Source organism: Salarias fasciatus, chromosome 9 (assembly GCF_902148845.1).
Source record: "Salarias fasciatus chromosome 9, fSalaFa1.1, whole genome shotgun sequence".
NCBI classification, from domain to species: domain Eukaryota; kingdom Metazoa; phylum Chordata; class Actinopteri; order Blenniiformes; family Blenniidae; genus Salarias; species Salarias fasciatus.
The window spans coordinates 19281947-19302434 of record NC_043753.1 but is presented as its reverse complement, the minus strand read 5'-3'; the positions used below and the strand labels follow the sequence as shown (position 1 = coordinate 19302434).

The 20488-nt window shown below is 43.0% G+C and overlaps 2 protein-coding genes across 3 annotated transcripts; one reads left to right on the top strand and one right to left on the bottom strand.

The window, feature by feature from the left end:
- Positions 1-816: 816 nt before the first annotated feature.
- LOC115394347 (ATP-dependent zinc metalloprotease YME1L1-like) lies at positions 817-7738 on the bottom strand. 2 transcript variants are annotated; one of them, XM_030099645.1, is made up of 18 exons: positions 7521-7738; positions 6163-6282; positions 5858-6026; positions 5663-5764; positions 5468-5577; positions 5135-5285; positions 4902-5009; positions 4357-4530; positions 4115-4267; positions 3886-4018; positions 3734-3796; positions 3447-3559; positions 3084-3239; positions 2805-2956; positions 2589-2715; positions 2208-2281; positions 1822-1908; positions 817-1723 (listed from the first exon to the last, which is right to left on the bottom strand). In XM_030099645.1, exons 1-18 carry the CDS (start codon positions 7554-7556, stop codon positions 1583-1585), a joined length of 2169 nt encoding a protein of 722 aa, XP_029955505.1. In that variant the 5' UTR covers positions 7557-7738; the 3' UTR covers positions 817-1582. The 2 variants fall into 2 exon arrangements, with proteins under 2 accessions (XP_029955505.1, XP_029955506.1); XM_030099646.1 differs by having other exon boundaries at positions 4926-5009.
- A 1566-nt stretch (positions 7739-9304) lies between these two features.
- Positions 9305-19398, top strand: LOC115394574 (DNA topoisomerase 2-binding protein 1-A-like). The gene is given in 36 exon segments (XM_030099918.1): positions 9305-9534; positions 9711-9807; positions 9908-10042; positions 10406-10549; positions 10922-11103; positions 11286-11479; positions 11624-11797; positions 11959-12125; positions 12254-12417; positions 12599-12675; positions 12678-12779; positions 12782-12856; positions 12981-13101; positions 13103-13269; positions 13272-13279; positions 13424-13532; positions 13535-13595; positions 13862-14073; positions 14257-14570; positions 14652-14714; positions 14716-14823; positions 14993-15108; positions 15355-15397; positions 15399-15479; positions 16116-16274; positions 16384-16477; positions 16556-16757; positions 16908-17011; positions 17014-17136; positions 17241-17383; positions 17504-17600; positions 18040-18203; positions 18427-18555; positions 18645-18734; positions 18996-19157; positions 19265-19398. Coding segments are annotated over 35 exon segments (4497 nt in total). The 5' UTR covers positions 9305-9534; positions 9711-9723; the 3' UTR covers positions 19394-19398.
- Positions 19399-20488: the final 1090 nt, after the last annotated feature.

Below are 20488 nucleotides of genomic sequence, written 5' to 3'. Positions count from 1 at the left end.
TATCTTCACAGCTCTTTATAAAGGGTGAGCCAGCTCAGAAAACAGAAGAGGACATTGAGAAGGCTTGTTTCATGCAGCTGGCCTCAACAAAAGGCACTAATTACAGGATCAAGTTATTCAAAGGCAGCTGTGGAAAGACCTGCTTACAAGAAGCACATTCAAATGTATCGCTTTCAATGATTTTTTTTTTCAAGATAAAAAAACCTTTGTTTTAGCTACTACTAATCTACGAAGACATCTTCTTTTGATCACAAAAACATATCTGATATATTCATTTTGAATCTTTTCTTGACACCGACCATAAATAACCTTTCCTTTTGTTTTGTTGTGAATATTGTATGTGTGAATATATTGTAGTCCTATAAATACACTGATCCTTGCTTGTAATGCTTGATAAAATGCTTGCAGTCGTTGCATATTTTCTGACATATAACCTAATTGCTGAGGGCGAGATTTATGTTTTAACGAGTGTTTAACAAAGAGCTGTAGAAACCAAATGTAGGTCATCTTAAAAATTGAGCTCATCATCACGACTTTTTATGGTTTAAGAGATCACATCACCAATATAAACACAACCTCAAGCTTTACTTTATAACTGTCCTGATTTGGTTTGATAAAGCAGAGAAGACATGTGTTGTTTATAGCTGTGACTGGCTTGATACAAAACACAGAATCTCACTGAGCTGTATTTACCATATCATGAAATTTCCTCACATGCCTCTAAAATTTAGAAAAGTTTTAAAGAATAAAGAATATTGGAAAGGTCAAGAAACAACAAAACCAAATGAATATCTCTTTGTCGATCACTACACAAACTCATAAGAGCGATCTTTATTTTTGCTTCAGGAAGGCCTAAACGCAAAGGGTCTAAAGGTCTAAAGCAGTGAACAGAAGCACCGAGCCACTCCTTTTTAAACACTTACAGTATATACACTCCTACCCGTCATCAGTCACAGGTCATTCAGGACGAATGGATCTCCCGCTGACTTCAAAGAAATAAGACACACCTTTGGGCACTTGAATAAATAAGAACAAAAAATGCATCGTATGTATGGTAAAGCAAGAAAGATACAACAAATAGAGACAGAAATCTAATATGAGGAGTTCAACAATTACACAGGGGTGTCACCTGCACCTTGCTACAGCAAAAGAGCACATTCTAGATTGAGGTACTTTAAGGTCCTATGGTGTTCACTAGTCTATGCAGATGAGAGAGACTGATCATATCAACTCTGATGTATGAAAACACTCTGAAGGTCATTTGCTGTGAGAGTCGTCCATGATAAAGCATGTCTGTTGACTTAAGCGAACAATCATTTGTAGAATCAAACTTTTATTGTCATCTGATTAAATTAAAATTGCTTAAAAATCGCTGTGAACCCGACCGCCATCTCTAGAGGAAAGAAAGGTGAACTGAAAAATGGAGGAAACATGGTCATTTCTCTGTTATCTGCACATCGACAACAGAGCCGATACAAACAAAAAAAAAAAGAATTAAATACAGGGCCTCCAAAAGGCCTGAGCTCATTCGCACAGCGTCATATTTACATGATTAAAGAGTGTAACAGGTCTACTGAGGTATCTAGTGGTCCAGGGATTTGCCCTCCAGCACCATCTGGATCTCTTTGGCATCAAGAGTTTCATATGTTAGCAGGGCGTCGGCCAGCTTCTTGTGCTCCTTGCTGTAGGTCTTCAGGATGTTTTTAGCGCGGTCGTATGAGTCCTGGATAAAAAAAAACAAGAAAAATATCAAAATAAATAAACTATACTTCAGTTAACAGTGAATTGAGAGCACTGAATTTGTCGGCGTTGGGCGTTCACCTTTAACAAAGCCCTGACTTCCTGTTCGATGGCTGCTTGTGTCTCGGGGCTCTGCTTGGAGACGTCTCCGTAGGTCATGACTCCGAGCTGCGAGAGAAAAACAAATTACATCCATGAGATGCGCAGAAGCTTGAAGTGGAATCCTTCAAGCTATAGAATCAATGACTTTATTTCATGGTGTATAATCACACAGTATGTCGTGGTAACGCTAAAGAAATGTAGTTTTGAGGCTGTTTTATCACTGTTGTCTGTAGCTTATCAAAAAATCTGATTTACTTTCATTTTAGTTGGAGACACTCACCATTTATTAAGATGGAGACTGATGAGAACTAATATGTAAAATTCATCACTCTAAATTGATTAGATTACTTTTTTTTTTTTTTTACCTTATCACTCATGCCGAACCTGGTCACCATCATTTTGGCTATTTTGGTGGCGCCATCAAAGTCACTGGAAGCTCCTGAAATTCACCAAACAAACACAAAGCGTGTTAGTGCTGGCCAACAAACAACCCAGACGTTTGAGATGCTGTGATTAACTTGTGTAGTAAATGATTTTAATAAATTATATTGCTTCTGTTCACAAACACACATTATGTGCCGATGTTCAAGATAAAAACCAACATTATCATGCATGTCTGGTTTGTAAAGCCAATCAAAGTCGTGCTACTATAATAGATTACGGCACTTAGCACTACCTTTACTCGTAATATGGTATGTCTGGCCTCACAAATCTTATGACTAAAGCAGCTTTGTTGTTTCCTGCACCTGTGGTAATGTAGTCATCCCCAAAGATGAGCTCCTCTGCTACTCGACCGCCCATGCTGACGTCCATCTGAGCCAGGAGCTGAGCTCGTGTCTCACTCCAGCGGTCGTTCTCGGGGAGCATGGACACCTGGAGGACCGAAGGAACAGAAGAATGTGTTACAAGTAAATAAACTTATGGATAAATGACATTCTGTAAAGTAAATTTCTAGAGCTCACATGTCCAAGAGTTGGTCCTCTGGGCATGATCGTGGCCTTATTGATGGGCATTGCATCTTTCGTGTAATAGGCAACGATGGCATGACCAGACTCATGGTACGCAGTAATTGTCTTGTTCTTTTTGTCGATTTCTACACTCCGCCTCTCGGGGCCTGTCATGAACATGATACACAAAGAAGAAATGGTTTCCAATCACAGGTCTCATCCCGTTTTGTGCACAGATCAGTAATATAATGAGAGATGTGCTGTGGAGCAGATCAAAGCATTGTGTGTATTCACCCATGAGGATCTTGTCCTTTGCGAACTCGAGGTCCTTCATTGTCACCATCTCTTTCCCGTCCACAGCTGCCTTCAGGGCGGCCTGGTTGACCAGGTTCTCCAGCTCCGCGCCAGAGAATCCCACCGTGCCCCGGGCAATGATCTCTGCCTCAACGGCTGTGAATCAATACACAATGTCTTCAAAGCACCGATCACAGACAAGTGTGTCCTTCACAGCAACAGCCAACAAAGACACTCTCTGGGAGGAACCTGGGTTGCTTATCTAACATTTGATCAGTGCGTGAAAGGGTAAAAAAAATTAACAAATTCCAAAGTCTGAACTATTCTTTCTAATATTAAAGAGTATTTCACAGTCAAACCTACCAGGATCCACTTTGATCTTGGAGAGATACCAGTTGAGGATTTCTGTGCGTCCTTTCACATCGGGGCGAGGCACCGTCACCTGCATGTCAAACCTTCCAGGCCTGACCAGCGCACTGAACAGCAACAACGATCCAGCAGTTATTAGGACTAAAATTTTATTTTCTTTATTGTATTAAACAAAACAAAACTACAAATCTGACTTTACAATGAAAATCTGATTTAATGACAGCCTTACATCTTATATACTTAAGTTGCATTTTCTTAAAAATTCTGAATTGTAAACGTACTTATCCAAAGCTTCAGCAAAGTTGGTAGCACCAATAACGATGACGCCCTCATTTGGTTTAAATCTGCAAAACAGCAAAGCAATTGATCAGTATCGTTGATCATCCTTTGGAGCCTTTTCTTCTTCACAAACTTTACTTGAGAGCAAACTGACCCATCCATTTCAGCCAGCAGCTGGTTGATGGTTTGTCTGGAGTAAGGATGCATCGGAGACTCAATCCTTTTCCCGCCCACGCTGTCCAGCTCGTCAATGAAGATGACACAGGGAGCATTAGCTTTTGCCTCCTCTGCAAGCCACAAAAAAAGGAAAAAAAAAAAAATCATAATTTTTCTGGACATATCTTCAATAGTTGCACTCTTTTTCTCAAATGAGGCGAGCTTACTGAATAAGTTCCTGATTCTGCTCGCACCGACGCCCACAAACATCTCATCAAACTCGGATCCGGAGGCGTAGTAGAAAGGAACGTCGGCCTCCCCGGCAACAGCTCGAGCCAGGAGAGTCTTTCCAGTGCCGGGCGGACCAACAAGAAGGATCCCTGAGAGGACAGAGGACAAGGAGATCAATCAAACACCACTTTTAATTAACTATGTGTTGTTGTGAACCATAAAAAACAAAGGATGATACCTTTCGGCAGCTTTCCACCCAAAACGGTAAATTTCTGTGGATTCTTCAGAAACTCAACAACATCTTGTAGCTCATTCTTTGCCTCCTCTACTCCTTTGACGTGCTCAAACGTCACATTTTTCATCTGAATGGGGTCCACTGAAGAGTCCAGACCAGATGTTGTGCGGAACCTCACTGTGAAATCAGTGAAATTACAGGTTGAGGGTTTGTTTTTCCAAAGTCTCATAATATCATACAATAGAATGGCTGGTTATAGCAAAGATTAACACTTATTTTGTTTTTTAAATATTTTCTATAAGTATTCATACAGCTGTATGCAACAGAATAATCAAACGCTACATGCACACTACACTGGGCTTTATAAATTACAAGATAAATCCATGTGCACAAGGTGATTCGTAATTCTTCTGCTGAAAATAAACTCCAATGAAACACATTTCACTTTATACCATTGGAGACAGTGACGGCCTTCAATGAGTCGCAGTGTGCATGTAGTGTTTTGCTTTGATTCGCAAGCATAAGAAAGAATGAAAACTGAAACAAACCAGCGTCAGAAAAGGAGCCTTTACCCGAGAGAAAAGGGGTTCTTGACAAACCATAAATGCCGACAAGAAGAAGGACCAGCAGGATCAGCCTGGTTCTCCTAAGTGAGTCTGTTAAAGGCAGAGATCAGTATTATTACTCTACAATCCAGCTGCACTGCTACACACAAGCAATCTGCTGCTACGGTCACAATGAACGCAAAGGAATCTCTTGACTAGATAAAGGTTTCTCTTGCCTTGTGTTTTCTGAGTGAAGGCTTGAGACCTCATGAATCCCTCAGTGAAGCCTGTCTTGAAAGCCTCTTGCTGGTTTTCTGGAAGGTTCTTTTGTTTCATCACCTGGTCCAGTGACTGTGCATCTTGTCCCTTTTCCCTCATAAGCAGCCCCTGTGCGGAAAACAGACAACATGGATGTGGATTGCCGACATGGATTTTGTTCAACAACAATTTTCAGGGACTAATCACGGAAGAAAATCAAGGTTTCGCTGTATTTGTATGAATGGCGGGACATATAAAATCTTTTCATCATACAGATAATTCTGACTGAAAATGAGCCATACTGAGCATACCTTCATGAAAGTCGGAGTGTAGGCATCAGATTCAGTATAACCATCGTAACCAGACTCTGTTCGTCTGGTCTTTGATCTCAGCGTCTTAAAACCTCGACTCTGGACCCAAACTACAAAAACATACACATGAGAAATCACGAATCAATCAAATCCACCACTGTATCTGTTTCACGGTGAGTGAATTCAGTTCCTTACCAGGCAAAAAGTGTAGATTTGAGCAAACTTCTCTCAGGGGACTGTGATATTGTCTGTGGAATAATGGTGGAGCGAAACCTCCAGCACGCCTGTGTGAAAACCCTGCGGGACAAATTTTAAACACATCAGGCATTTCAGGCAAAAGAAGGACGTTAAAGGACGGATTGTGGAAAAAGTGAACCCTATGCTGCTCACCGTGCTTGTTTTGAAAGAAGCTGTTCGTTGAAATGTGACTGGTCTTCCATATCGAAGGGATACTGGGAGGCTCCTCTGGTCCCGGTGAGGGCAGCAACCTGCTGACCAGCTCATCCAGCTGACTCACTCCGACCTCCGACAGGCCCAGCTCCCTCAGACTCACACTGGGCTGTGGAAACACAAGCAACAATCACTCATCTTCACTTTTGGATAGCATTCATTAATGCAATCATCCAAGACAGATGTGATCAGACTGAATTGTGGCTTGGAGTTTCATAAACATGCATCTTTGCTTTCCATCTCACCTCCTTTAGAAACGAGTTGTGTTCTGGAGTGAAGTCTTTGTGAAGGGTCTGTATTGAAGCTGTGGCTGAGTTCTTCAGAGAGTGGAGAGCATTGATGAGCTGACTGAGAGGCACAATCATCTGAGAGACACACAAAAGGTGGAGGGTGAGGAAGAGTCACTGAGCACACCGATTTATTTACCCTCTCATTCCCATGACACGATGTTGAAAGATCAGGCATGCACAACACCTATTAATCTACTTCACTGTGAGTTACCGTTGAAAAAGGTGATGATTTTTAATCATTTCAATGCTTTCATCACAACTGATATCAAACAGATAAGCTGTAATCTCTATAATCAATTTGTATTAAGTCTCAGAGCACAAACAACAATAATACTGTGTATGACAGATGTCTAAATAGTGCTATTATACTACTAAGCTTTTAGAGAAAAATTGTGTGATCAAGTATGATCCATGAATCAAAGAGAAAATAAATGTTTCTACACTGTCAAGTTTCAACACAAACAGGGGATTTTGGTACCCGTCATTATGCTTGTTGTCATTAATTATCATTACAGACTGTAATCCTTGTCTCTGCCTGCACTGGCTGTAGTGTTGTGGCTACAGAACTATCATAAGACATACATTTTACACAACACATACAAACCTAACTAAAACAGTCAATGAGAATATTGGAAAATCATATCTGGTCTTGATTCAGAGAGATTCAATTCGATCAACACCTATTGCGGTGTTTTGAATTGCAAAAGTAGGTTTATGATCTGTTATCATCCAGTGGGGGTAAAGAAGGCCTTACTGTGATTACAATTTAAAACCACAATGACATTTATTTTGAGGTACTTTCATCAAATGGATGCATCTCTCACAAACAGGTTGCATGAGATTTGCAGGGTGTTAAGTGTTCCTGACTGCAGGGTCACTGCTGACTGTTATGTCAGTGTTATTCACAGCACTCAAACACGATGGCCTACAGCGGAGGTTATGTAACCTCGACTCTCTCAAGACTGACTTTGCAACGTCTTATTCCCTTGCTTGATTACCAAGTCAGATCAAATGTCAAACCTCCTGTGCGCCACTCGTACCTCACTTTTACAACGTGGTGTTGGGACACACACTGGTTTTGAGTAGCTTCGCGTTAGCGTGTTGATGCTAACGTTAGCCAGGATATATATCTGTGTCACTGACCGACAGGCAAGAACTCCAAAACGCAAAGCGAGACAAATTCCTTTATCACACTCTTTTCCAACAACAACAAATCTGAACACTTAGTTCAGGAGGAAAACACAGATCACCTTAAGAAAACAAAACAAAACGTCCATTAGCCAAAACACCACAATGCTACCTCGCAGGCTTACCTGCTGGGGCTGAAACGACGTCGACAGGGAGAACATTTTACCGAGAGATACGACTCAAGTTGAGGATCTGAAGAGGTTTGAGGACAGACCCTTTGTATATAGTCAGTGAACGACTCCTCCTGAGAGCAGTGTCCTTTTGTTTTCCCTGTTACACAACTTCAGGGAGCTTAGCTAACGACTAATGGACTCTCCGGCTTCTGAGGTCACATGAACTACAAACTGACGTAAGGAAAAACTACTTCCGGGTACAACTTCTTCTTCGAATTCGACAGACTGGAAATACTACTGGCGAACTGCTGCCATCTACTGGTCATGTAAAGTCCATACGGAGTCATCTCCAGCTTTGTGGATCTGAGAAGCACAGTCTCTTCGTATTTTTTCTCTTTATCCATGTTATCCAGCAGCTCCAAAGTCAAAATACAGTTTCATCCTTTAACTATTTACTATAAGTACCGGTTTTTATTTTTTCAATACCTCCCGCATGTTTTTTTTCAATTATTGTCATTTACACCTTCTTATTCCATCTAAAAATAAAACTTCTAGATTAAAAAGGGAAATGTTTCTTCATTTGAGTGGAATCCATTAGATTCAGCACGAAAGTCAAATCTCTCTAGTTGGGAAAATACAGTTGTCGAGATATACTATACCCTGCAACTTCTTTTTAGCTCTCACTGGTAGAATAAATATTTGAATATGTTTTTGGGGGAAATACTTCTGACTTAACATTGATGATAAATAGAATAGAATAATAGAAAAGCTTTAATAATCTCTGGAGGAAATGGTTGCAACATTGCGCCACACAGAAAGAACACAGAATAGCATAGAAGTTAAAATATCATTATGACAGGATCATTATTTTCCCAGTCTGCCAGCTTTTTTGAAAACATCTATCTGAGTCCATTGGTTTTCGAGATACTGGTGTGAAAAATTTTAGATGTATTATAGAAGTGTATTTATGTTGGTTCATTTAGATTGATATCGAGTAGTTTTCATTTTAAGACTTGGCAACGAAATGGTGCACCTTGGACAAAAAGCTTTTTTCTTCATTTTTACCCCAACTATAAATGCATACATGCACAGTTCTTGTTAATTCTCAGTCACCAACTAAGCCCCACAAGCCTTCATTGTGGAATTCCTCAAGGGAAATGGACAGGAACTGTCAAGGGAAAGTATGTGAATACTATTTTAATAGACTTCAGCCTAGATTTGAACCACAACTGTGAGGCAATGAACTTAAGTGCCATGCAATTCAGGGCACAATGATCTTCTTTTTTTTTTTTTTTTTTTTAATAAAAGTCTACCTATGGAAAGTAACGCAATTATTCATAATCAAACTTCGAGAAACATTTCACAACTTTTATAGTGTTTTAAAAGTAAACAAAACAAAACATGATGACATTGCTTTATTAGTATTTTGTTGAGTTTCATCATGGTAAAGATTTTATTCAGTGAAAGAGGGGAACAAAATCACAGAATGTGAGATGGATGGAGAAGCTGACTGTAGAATCACAGCCTTGATAACCAAGTGAAAATGACCACATGAACTTTAAATAACTCAATTCAATATTGAATAAAGGTGGATCTGAAAAAAAAAAGAAGCGAAACCTGAAATTACTGACTGGTTATCATTATTCACCGAAGCTTATAACTTGAGTTTCAAATAATAAATGGATGGAAAAACTGGTCCAATTCAAACGACAGGGCGGAATTAAGAGTCTGTTATGCTGCGGATCTTTTTAACTTCAGTGTGTTTCCACCCGGACACATTACCGGGGGCACAGAAAGTAATGCTAATGGCGCGAAGACTAATAACAAAGGCATCGTAAATCCGAAAGACTTCTGAAATACTGCAAAACGCGAAGCTATTTAACTCTGCGATCTTATACAGAAACGTATTCGTGGTATTATGGATACTAATGTCGTTAAGACTTTTTTAAGGGAAATGTGTGGTTGAATATTAGCTTCACCGTGTTAACAGGCTCTCTGTGCACAGTCAGTGACAGCAGTGCTAGAGGTAAGTGACTCTGTTTTTATCAACATAAAGCACGATTAGAAGCTATTAGGAATCATGTTTTTGTGTGTGCTTAATGTTACTTAATCTCTTAGAGCCACTTTGGTGATTTCAGTATCGAAGCGTATAGTCTCAACATGTCCTGGTGCCCTGAGATACATGTCTGTTCTTTCATGCAGATAAAAGTTCACTATGTCTAAAGAAGATAAAGGCTTCATTGTGAAGTTTGTGGAGGGTAAAGAACCCAAACCAGAATGTGCTGTCAAGGCTTATGAGGTATTCTTCACTGCATTGGCCCACTCTTGTTGTTGCTTGTGTTGTTGTTCACGTCTGTCTTTCTTCCTGTTTATCGATTGATTTTGTCTTATTCACGCAGGCTATTTTGGAGCTGCAGTCTGAAAAGTATTTGAAAACCGTTACAGAGGATGATGTTTTACAAATGGAACAGAAAGACAAGTCCCTGTTTGTGTTCAGCAGCTTCACCACACCGGCCTTTCTCCACTGCCAGAAGGTCTGTTTCAGTCTTCACATATTGAAACCACCGACTCAAGAAAAAGTTCCCATTTTTGAGATAGATCCAATTAAAATTTCAAAATGAGACACATAGTCAGCTGTCATCAGTAGATGAAAAGTTGCAGAGAATATTGTTATTGTGGCATACCAGTAAGACTTAAAAAAGACTAGGGCTTGACGACAGAATTCCTTAAAATTATTATTTTGCTTTCACTGAAGTAACTGGCAGAAATTCTCCATTCAAATAAGCAAATAGGCTGGCCAGCAGGCAGAATGAAATAAAAGCAGTTAATGGATACGCTCACACATCTGGTAGAAACGGGTGAAATATGATCTGTCTACCTTGTGATTTGTCATCCAGCTTGGCTGCAGAGTTGTCAGTCCATTGGTGGTGTTGTACTGCCTGCAGCAGCAACGCTGTGTCCCCAAAGCGGAGAAGCCTGTCTACAACATGGCCATGGCAGACGTCACTATTTCCTGTACCAGTCTGGACAAAGCGACACGGGTTTGTTTCCTTCATCCTACTCTTTACAGAATATCACTCTTACCTTTCAAGCAATTACTTCCATGAAATTCTGAGCTGCCAGTGCCAATGTTAAGCATGACATCTCTTTTTAAACATTCTCTATTGCTTGTCAATCACATGGTTTGATCCCAGAAAGATGAGTTAACCTATAATATCCACAACATCATTTATTTATTTTGTTTGTGTGAAGGAAACTCAAATGTGAATTGTGTTCACAGCTGGTGTGTGTATGCAGGTATATGGCGTGTCTAAAGGAGCAGCAGAATAGACACATTGATGAATTATGATAGTTTAGAGAAATAAGTGAACGGCAAACTTTTTATAAAACTTGTTGTGTCTCTCCTTCAATAGAAAGACGTGATGGATCTGGTGCAACTCATGGGTGGAAGGGTCTATCTTGATCTCAATGTGTCTGTCACACACTTGATCGCTGGAGAGGTCGGCAGTAAGAAATACTTAGTTGCAGCCAGCCTGGGTAAGCCCATCCTGCTGCCCACATGGGTCAAATCCTGCTGGGAAAGATCACAGGAAGGGTATGTTTTTGTTTTATTAATGTTGTTCAGTGTCAGACAGGCTTACTTAGTACTTCATGTCAAATTACTTGAAATTCCAGATGCTATTCTGAAGCTAAACAGTCGAAAGTAGGAATATACTTTTATTGCTAATGGAAATAATGGCTTTGAAGAATAAAACATCTATCTCTCTGTGTCTTCAGTCTTTTCAGGTACACAGACCTCCCCCAGGATGACTATTTGTGCCCTGTGCTGCGTGGCTGTACGGTCTGTGTTACAGGACTCTCCAGCACAGAACGAAAAGAAGTACAGCGGCTGTGTGAGCAGCATGGAGCAAACTACACCGGCCAACTCAAAATGAACGAGTGCACACATCTCATTGTGAACGAGCCAGCTGGTGAGTCACCACCGGTTTAGTGACACTGGGTGGTCTCTTCGTTAAATACTTCTGACATACAGTCGTCAAAGAAGTGAAATTTTACATTCTTAAAGTTTGTCTTCATTCATTTATACTGAGTACAAGTATTTGACTCATTTGCAGGTCAGAAGTACGAATGCGCTCGAAAATGGAATGTGTATTGTGTGTCCCTTCACTGGCTGTTTGACAGCATTGAGAAGGGCTTCTGTCAAGATGAGAGCAGGTACACAGTGAAGCACAGCACGTCGAAAAACAAACAACCAAACACTTCGACCCCGACTGCCACCAACAAGGAGGGTGAGCCATGTTCTTGAAAATGTTTGGTCAAATCTTTGATTCTACTTGTGACTTTTATACTGATCAGAAAACATTTTGAAACCTATTTATTCAGAGATTTTTAAATAATTTAAAAGCCTTGTAGTGATAATTCAAGAATCATCTTTTTTTTTTTTTTTCAGACGTCTCTTCTTTGTTGGGCTTGAGCCACATATCTGTCAACACGAGCAGAACAATAAACGATACAGTCATCACAAATGGCACCATGAGTCGACTGGATACTCCTGATCCTCTGGACAGTGTGGACCTCTCAGTGTGTCCGTCCGATGATATATTAGATGGCTGTAAGGTAAATAGAATGTAATAATAAACACGTTAACTTTGTATTATTCACAATTTTCTATTCATGTAACCATTTACAGATGATCTGTAAGATGTAGATCTGTTGTTTTAATTCATTTGTTCTAAATCTTGTAGTTGTACTTGTGCGGCCTGCCGGGCAAGAAACTGGAGAAGCTGCGGCGCCTTGTCAACGCTGCAGGAGGGCTGCGCTTCAACCAGGCCAGTGAGGAGCTCACACATGTGGTCATGGGAGAAGTGGACCAGGACCTGAAGAATTTTCTCTCCAAAGCAACTCACAGGTTTGAACCGCAAGTTAAAAATTCTCTGTGTAATGCATGCAGCTATTAGTGTTTAAATAGTATAGATTTTGTCTGTTTCATCACAAATATGATTGATGTTGTAAAAATGGATGCTCTGATGACCTAAAGTACAAACATAATACTAAAAACCTTTTGAATATGTCTTCAAACAACTTTGCAGGCCCCATGTGGTAACAGTGCAGTGGCTGCTCGACTGCTTCTCTAAAGGCACTCTGCTCCCAGAGGCAGGTTACCTCCACCTGACTGTCTGCCTCCTGCTCCAGCCGCCGTGTCTGTGCCGGCTTACCACACTCACCACTCCCCGCCCTCAGATGGCCCACCTTCAGCCAGCCCCAGCACTCCGGGGCAAAGAAAGCAGAAGACGATCTGCTGTCGCAGTATATGGACGATGACCCACAGTGAGTAAGTATCCATGATTGTCCAGGATCTTTTAAAAGGAGTGATGGTTGTATTCATCTTGTGCCTTTCAGATTTAGGTCGCTTTTGCAAATTGCACTTATTGTCTGTCTCCTCTTATCTTCCAGTTGACGTGGCTCAAGGAGCAGATAGAACTAGTAGAATGTCCATCAGTGCCGCAGCAGAGCCTCAGCCGACCCCCACCCAGGGCCCGGAGCCAGAGTCAGCCCTGCAGGAAGCCAGCGAGGCCGGACTGTTTTTCGGAAGAGGTTCTCCTTGTGGGTTTTGGAAACGAGGCTGAGGCGCAGCTCTCTCTGCTGGTGACGGAACACAGAGGCAGAGCGCTCGTCGCCGGACCCGGGTTTGTAGCAGACTACGCTGTGGTGCCTCTGCTGGGCTGCTCAGTGGAGGCCACAGTCGACGAGGTGGTCACCGACACTGGCTGGTAAGGTCACAGACAGGCCTTTTCAAATTAGCAGTGGAGAGGCAGTCTGCATCCATATCAGGCTGTACTGATTCACACATGATGATTTTTTTTGGGTGAGAATTTTCCTTTAATCATTTATTTTTGTGTCTCTTATTGCTTCAGGCCATGTGTGGGGAGAAGAGAGCATTCTGCCCACTGTCGACCAACCCTCTGTTCACCCCTGTTCCAGCGATGGAGGGGTATCTTCCGCTGAAGGGCTGCGTTCTCTCCGTCAGCAGTTTACCGGAGCAGAGAGGGAGTCTCTGGTGGAGCTGGCCAAACACCTCGGAGCCAAGTACAACTGTTTTTTCTTTTTTTAATTTTGGCTGCTTGATATTTACAATCAATGCTGCATTTCTGTTTAATGTTTATTGTTTCTGAAGTGATGTGAAGGTTTGATTTGTTCCATAAGTCAAGATTTACAAGGGGGTCATTTCATTAAACCCAAGCAATTTAAACATGGCATTGGATTAATGTGCCTCTGACTTGTGCAGATTCTCATCGGCCCTTTCACCCTCTGCTGCTCGTCATAAGTGCCCTTCTCTTCTGTCCCTGCTGCAGTGTCCAGGACTACTTTGTTCGTCTTGCCAACCAGAAGAAAGGCATGCTCGCCAGCACCCACCTGGTGCTACAGAGTCCTGAGGGCACCAAGTTCCAGGCCGCCAAGAAGTGGGGGCTTCCTGCTGTCACCATGCACTGGATACTGGAGTCTGCTCGAACGGGCAAGAAGGCAGTGGAGGACAGGTTCCTCGTGGATTTGCCGCACTCTCCAGGTTAGAAACGTGTCTCTGGTCGAGCGATTTGCGGATTATTGATGTGTTTTTCAAAGACTTAATGATAAAACAAAAAAATATATCAATTTTATAAACTTCATTTGGGTAAAAACCACTGTAGTGTAGTTTAATTATTGGTGTATTTATTCCAGACAGGTTAAATGTATTTTTCCTCGTCTACAGAGAGAGATGAAGAGAGTTTTGTCGGTGGTTCCCAGAAGCCGGCCACACCTCCACCAGCGCGTTCGTCTCCTGAGATCCCTCTGCTGGGTTTTCAGAGCAGTGCGGGGGTCACCCCGCTGGATTTGGGTCGATTTCAGAGCAAACTGTTCCGCTCTGTATTGGACAAGATGAATCATAAAGAAGACGCCAGTGCCCCCAAACAAAACCAGGAGAGTGGCAAAAAGAAAGCTCAGAAAGAGGCCGTCCTGCAGACGGACACGCCCTCTCGCTTCCTCAGCAGAGACCAGCTCTTCAGACCCTCCTTTAATGTCAAGGTTAGAGCAGAGTCAGTACTATCCATCGGAGTCATAGCCATATACATATATACACGCTGTTATGTGTTTTTATTTATTCAGGATGCATTAGAAGTTCTGGAAACCCCAGGCGGGGCATCAAAGCCAAAAGAGCCAGCTGAGACATCCGCTCACCGAACTGATCAACAGAAAGATGAAAGTGGCTCTGGCCAGCAGCGCCCGCAGCGGCATCTCTGAGGCAGATGGCAGTGTCTGCCAGTCCCCAGTTCGCAAAGTCCCGCCGAAATGGAGGTAAAAAAATATTGACATGCACAGATTTGTCAGAACTGTTTGGTTACAAAGATTCAGAAGAGGCAAAACACACACTCTCTCTCTCTGGAGACAAATATTGAATAAACTGCAACCGAAGTTACAAACAAATGTATTTGTGTTTTTGTTTTAAGGCTCCGGAGAAAGAAGTTGGTCCCCTCGCTGGTGTTGTCGTCTGTGTGGGGAAAAAACTGAGCAAACTGCAGAGTGAGCTTAATGGCATTGCTGCTTCACTCGGAGCCGACTTCAGGTATTCAGCACTGAGCAGTAAATAGTGGCTCCTGTTAAAGTAAACATCCTTCAAGTGTCTTTAGTTCCTGCTCTGTGTTGCTTTTTTTTCTCAGCCCTGACTCAAAGATTCTTTTCCCTTCATGCTGTTTCCTTACATCCTATGGAAAAAGGGCAGAAAAATGTGAATGTTTCCTTTTTTTCTCCCATTTTGACTTATGAATATGGTCAGAAATACACACAAACAAGCCTTTGCTCTTGTTCTCAGGTGGGCTTGCGACGACACGGTGACACACTACATCTACCAGGGCCCGTGTGGGCGACAGCACACGGGAATACAAAGGAGTGAAGGAGAGAGGGCTGCATGTGGTCTCCCAGTACTGGCTGCATGCTGTACGTTTCCCACAGTGCAAATCAAAGACTCGCATGTAGTCAAGCTGTTAATCCAGCAGTGATCACAGAACTCATCTTATATGATTGTTGCTGAAATTTCTAGTTGTGCTTCTGCAAATAGGAATGATTAGTCTGTTAAACCTTTCTGTTTCAGTGGATGTTGACTGGCACAAGTCCGTGGCGCGCTATAAATATGAAAGTTTTTCACTTCTTTCCAGCTGCTTGTTATAATACGATGTGGTAAAGAAAGATGTTGATTCTGCTCAATCTTTCGAAGTCAGCATGACGTGCTCTCGAAGAAATAGGCAAATATTTTGTTTCCATTACTCCAACATCCTTTTAAGTAAATGCCGTCTTTAAGAAGATACATAGATTAAAATCGAGATGGACTTTAATTTGGGATCTCATTTTGCTTTTCAGTATTCTCCTGGAACATTTCACCCAGGGGAAATAATTATCATCCCATCAACAGACACAGAATAGGAAATGAGAAATGGCTTTGATATGTAAATTTGAGAGACAAATTGCCATTTCAGTAATGTTTCCCCTCCCTAATCGCTGTCGCTTCATTTATGTTTAAGCCCTGATAAGTTTCTCTGTGCGGTAACAAGCTGTTCCATTGTCTGGCGAACGCAGTGTGCCGAGGAGCAGAGACACGTGCCGGAGTCTCTGTATCCTTTCACCTACAACCCCAAGATGAGCCTGAACCTCAGCCAGGTGCCCACAAACTCTCAGAGGTCGCCGCCTTTGACGCGAACACAAGTCCGAGACCTCTCTCAGGCCAGGACCGACCAGGTGGGACTGAAGCTCAGATTCATTCAGACTGAGAGATACCATTATTTTCTGTACCGGTGTAGAATAGATAATAAATCAATGTTATTAATGTTCTTTCATCCTGTCCTAGTCTGCGCAAAATGCCACAGAAACTCCAAGCTCACGCCGTGTGAGCGATGGAAGTGCCGATCAAGAAGAGGCGAAAGATGCTGCAGAAGCAACCAGTGAGTCCATCTGACACCCGACATTCTGAGCTTTTAATTCATGTAGAGACCAACGTGCTCCATGTCTTTGGATTCCAGTTACTTCTGAGACTGTGGAAATGAGGGAGAACCTGCAAAGACAGCTGCAGGAGATCATGTCCGCCACCAAACTGACGACGGGGAGGCGGTCCTCGGTCAGACTCCGGAGGACGGGGTCAGGAGGAGCAGAGTCCAGTCCTCAAACACCCAACGGGAGCCGAGTGGGACGCAGTGGTAACAGACGAACTCTGGAAGCTCTGAGGTACAAAATATGTTCTTTCTTTGCTACAAGTAGGAACAGTCTTCAATGTCTCTAACAGACTGATAATCTGTATATTTTGTATTCTTTTAGGAACTCTTCTCAACAGTTTCTGGGCTTCACGTTGTTGTTCTGTGTTATCCTTATCTCCAGGGTGTCCAGAGAAGCAGCTCTGGATGTGAACACAGAGCCGTCTCAGAGTGAGCAGATAGTTTGGGACGACCCCACTGCCAGGGAGGAGCGGGCCAGGCTGGCAGATACCTCCAGTGGCCCGGAAGCCCCTCACAGCACTCGGAGCCCTTCATCCCTCCACCCCCTCCCACTGCAGAAAACAGATCTCCCGCCACGCACTCCATGACCGACTCGGAGCTGGTGGAGATGGGTATGAGCACGATACGACGCTGCCGTAGCTTCAGCTAGCGAGCACTACGCTCAGCTGAGTCATGTTCTGATTTATTTGGATCCTGTTCTCTCTCTCTCTCTCAGCTGCTTGCGAAGTCATTGAGCAGCACCTGGGTCACAAGGTCATGACTCCTCCTCCAGAGCGACCAGACGACGGCACCCCGACGCCACGAGCTCCCAGCATTGCCTTCCCGCTTGCTAACCCGCCGGTAGCGCCTGATCCGCAGGTAGCTGTTCATGTTCATGATGGCCGCAATAAAGTCTGTCCATTTATCAGTTCCAAAGCAGCATAGATGTCTTATTTCATCGTCTTTGAAGCAAGCTACTTGTGCAAACGTTTCTCTCAGGCAGAGAGGAAGGAAGAAAAGCAGCCACCCAGATTCCAGCTGTCCTCCCTCAGCCCTCAGGAGCGCATCGACTACAGCTGCCTCATAGAGGAACTGGGTGAGTCTCCCATCTAATTAATGATCTAACGGCGTCTCAACACACTGCAGCACAAAAGACGAAACATCAGAGTGTGGAAGTCAGAGGAGAGAATCCCTGATGGCTGGAACTGAGGATGTGCCTCCAGGATCTGTGAAAAGATTTCCTCCAGCAGAATGTTTCCTCTGACAACCTTCAAAGTTTGTTGTCAACACTTGAGGTTGACTCTGCTCCTGACATCCTCTATTATCATCATCATCATCATAATTATTATTATTATTATTATTATTATTATTATTATTATTAATGAATGATTTACTAATTGTGAAACCGTCACTAATCATGCAGCTTCTCCACGAAAAGCGTGTTTATTTTTAATTTTCCATGTCATTTCATGATGAGGTTTGTCTCTCGTCACCTCCTCTAATCATTCCTGTGTTTTACTCTTCTGGCCCTGCAGGCGGCGTAGTCCTGGACAAGCAGTCCTTTGACCCCAGCTGCACACACATCATCGTGGGGACGCCGCTCCGTAACGAGAAGTACCTGGCAGCGATGGCGGCAGGCAAATGGATCCTGCACCGCTCGTACCTGGAGGCCTGCCGCTCTGTGGGCCGTTTCGTGCAGGTCAGAATCTGAAGCGCGCCGTGTTTCAAACTTCCAGGGCTTTAGGCAAGTTCTGATTAGAAAGCGGGTCATCATTTTATCAAGAATAAAATCTAAAACGGGATGATTAAAGATCTCCATTTTCCCACGCTTAAACAGGTCATCTTCAGTCATGATTGTCATTTAAAATTAAACTTTATTTCCTCTTGAATTAATAATATGCTCGTCATTCGTTTTCCTCCAGGAGGATGAGTACGAGTGGGGCAGTAGCTCCATCCTGGACGCTCTGCCCTCCATCACCCCGCAGCAGAGGAGGCTGGCCTTAGCTGCCATGCGCTGGAGAAAAGCTCTGCAGGGACGTTCTGAACACGAGGTACACACTCTCACACACACACAGTTAACACCACTGTCATTAAGTGTGACACGTTTATTCTCTCTAAACAAGCATTTGTATTTTCCCAGGGAGCCTTCAGTGGATGGATTGTCATGCTGAACATCGACCAGAACAGAGAATCGGGCTTCAGGCGGTTGCTGCAGTCTGGCGGCGCCAAGGTAGTTTTGTGTGTGCGATTCTCTTTTATGAGCCACTTCCAGCATTATCTTCCTTTTACAAACTGCAGGAGCCGTTTTGAAACCAAATAAACTGAAACACATTAAGAGGAAATATCACAGCGAAGTAATGGAAAGTGAAAAGTAGCAGCCACGCAGCGAGACACCGATACCCCATCGTGATTTTATTTATACCAGGAGGCTGGTGTTTATTCCGCTCTAAACGCTGTAAATCTGTATTCATTAACTGTGACTGCTTCGCAGGTCCTGCCCAGCCTCTCCCCGCCGCTGTACAAAGAGGCCACGCATCTCTTTGCAGACTTCAACCGTCTCAAACCGGGAGACTTCAGAGTCGACCTGTCAGACGCTGCCTCGCAGGGAGTCACATGCTTGAAGCCTGAGTACATCGCGGATTATCTCATGCAGGTCAGCAGAAATATTCATGCAAATGTGTATTTAGAAGTAAATGATTGTATTGATTGAATCAGATTTTGAAGCTGCTAAAAATCCGTCCTGTGCACCATTTCTTCAAGGAGCCAACCCCGCCTATCGAGCTGTACTACCTGACTGAAGCCCCCCATGAAGACGCTCCGGGCACGCCGTCAAGGAAGCGTAAAGCCGGACCAGACTCCTCCAGGCTGAAGAAGAGCCGTCTGAACTGAACATCGCCGTCCCTGATTTTCATCTGTCTCGAGATGGTTGTGGATATAATCAATGTGGCACTGTTTTTTTTTCCACTGGTGCCTCCACGCTCAGGCGGTCCTGGTGATGGATGACTCAATTGGAAAGACCCAGAAAATGTTGAGTCACGTTTTGTTATTGACCGCAGTGTTGATCGACGGGCTGTAGAGGGCAGTGTACTGTTGGTGTTTCCTGAGCCAGTGTGCAAGAAGGACTTCGAGCAACTCATATGTCTTGAAAGTGCCTTTTTAACATTGCTGATATTTATTAAATATTTCACCTAATTAAAAAAACAACTAGTTTTAATGAGTGTCTTTGAAAATGAATGAGATTAAAAGCGGATGTGTTGAGGATGTTCTGCTCTGAACATTTCTTGTGTTCCTGAAGTCAGTGCCTGGTAAAATCCGCTCATCCTGATGAATTAAGCACGCTGCTAACCACCTAATGACTATTTGCCACTTACGTCTGTAGACGTCCTCATCCAGTCAACAGCAGGTTCTGTTTACGTTGGCGACGGAGGCTTTTTGCTGAGGACTGTTTGCCGTTTCATACCCGGATGCCAGCTGAGGTCGGAGGCCTGCGCGCCTCCCCATATGGACAGATAAGTGGTTTAGCCTCCTAATAGATGGGCCAGCTGACAGCCTCACCACCAACTCAGTGCTGAGCAGTTGTTTTGGGATTAGAGGAGGAAGAGCTGCTGTCCTCAGTACAGAGTGGAGGAGAGCATGACTCAGACTGCAGGGGTCTCCGGCAGAAGGGTCACTCTGGGTCATCTGGAAAGGATGACTCCTGACGACCAACACGTCAAGTCGGTTCTTTAAAGGATTCATACTGTTTAGACTCAATGATGGCCACTAACTTAAGCAGAGGCAGATGTGAGCTGTTTTTCTAATATTGAAATGCTCAAAAGGTCATTTATTATTTATCATTTAAAGGTAATTTATATATTAAGGCACTTTTCTCACTTACAGAGAGAAAGAAACAACAAATTCATATAATACAGTCTGTCATCATTTTCACTGAGCTCCAGAACTAAAGCTTTCATAAGATATTCATATTATCTTCCCTCCTCACAC

What these genes read in the sequence shown, in the direction of transcription:
- LOC115394347 (XM_030099645.1), bottom strand. Translation starts at nt 7,556, where the DNA reads ATGTTCTCCCTGTCGACGTCGTTTCAGCCCCAGCAG. An exon ending in AGGCTCCTTTTCTGACGCTG is followed by an intron (nt 4,531 to 4,901) that starts GTTTGTTTCAGT and finishes CTGATTTCACAG; the next exon opens with TGAGGTTCCGCACAACATCT. An exon ending in TTTGCTGAAGCTTTGGATAA is followed by an intron (nt 3,560 to 3,733) that starts GTACGTTTACAA and finishes GTTGCTGTTCAG; the next exon opens with TGCGCTGGTCAGGCCTGGAA.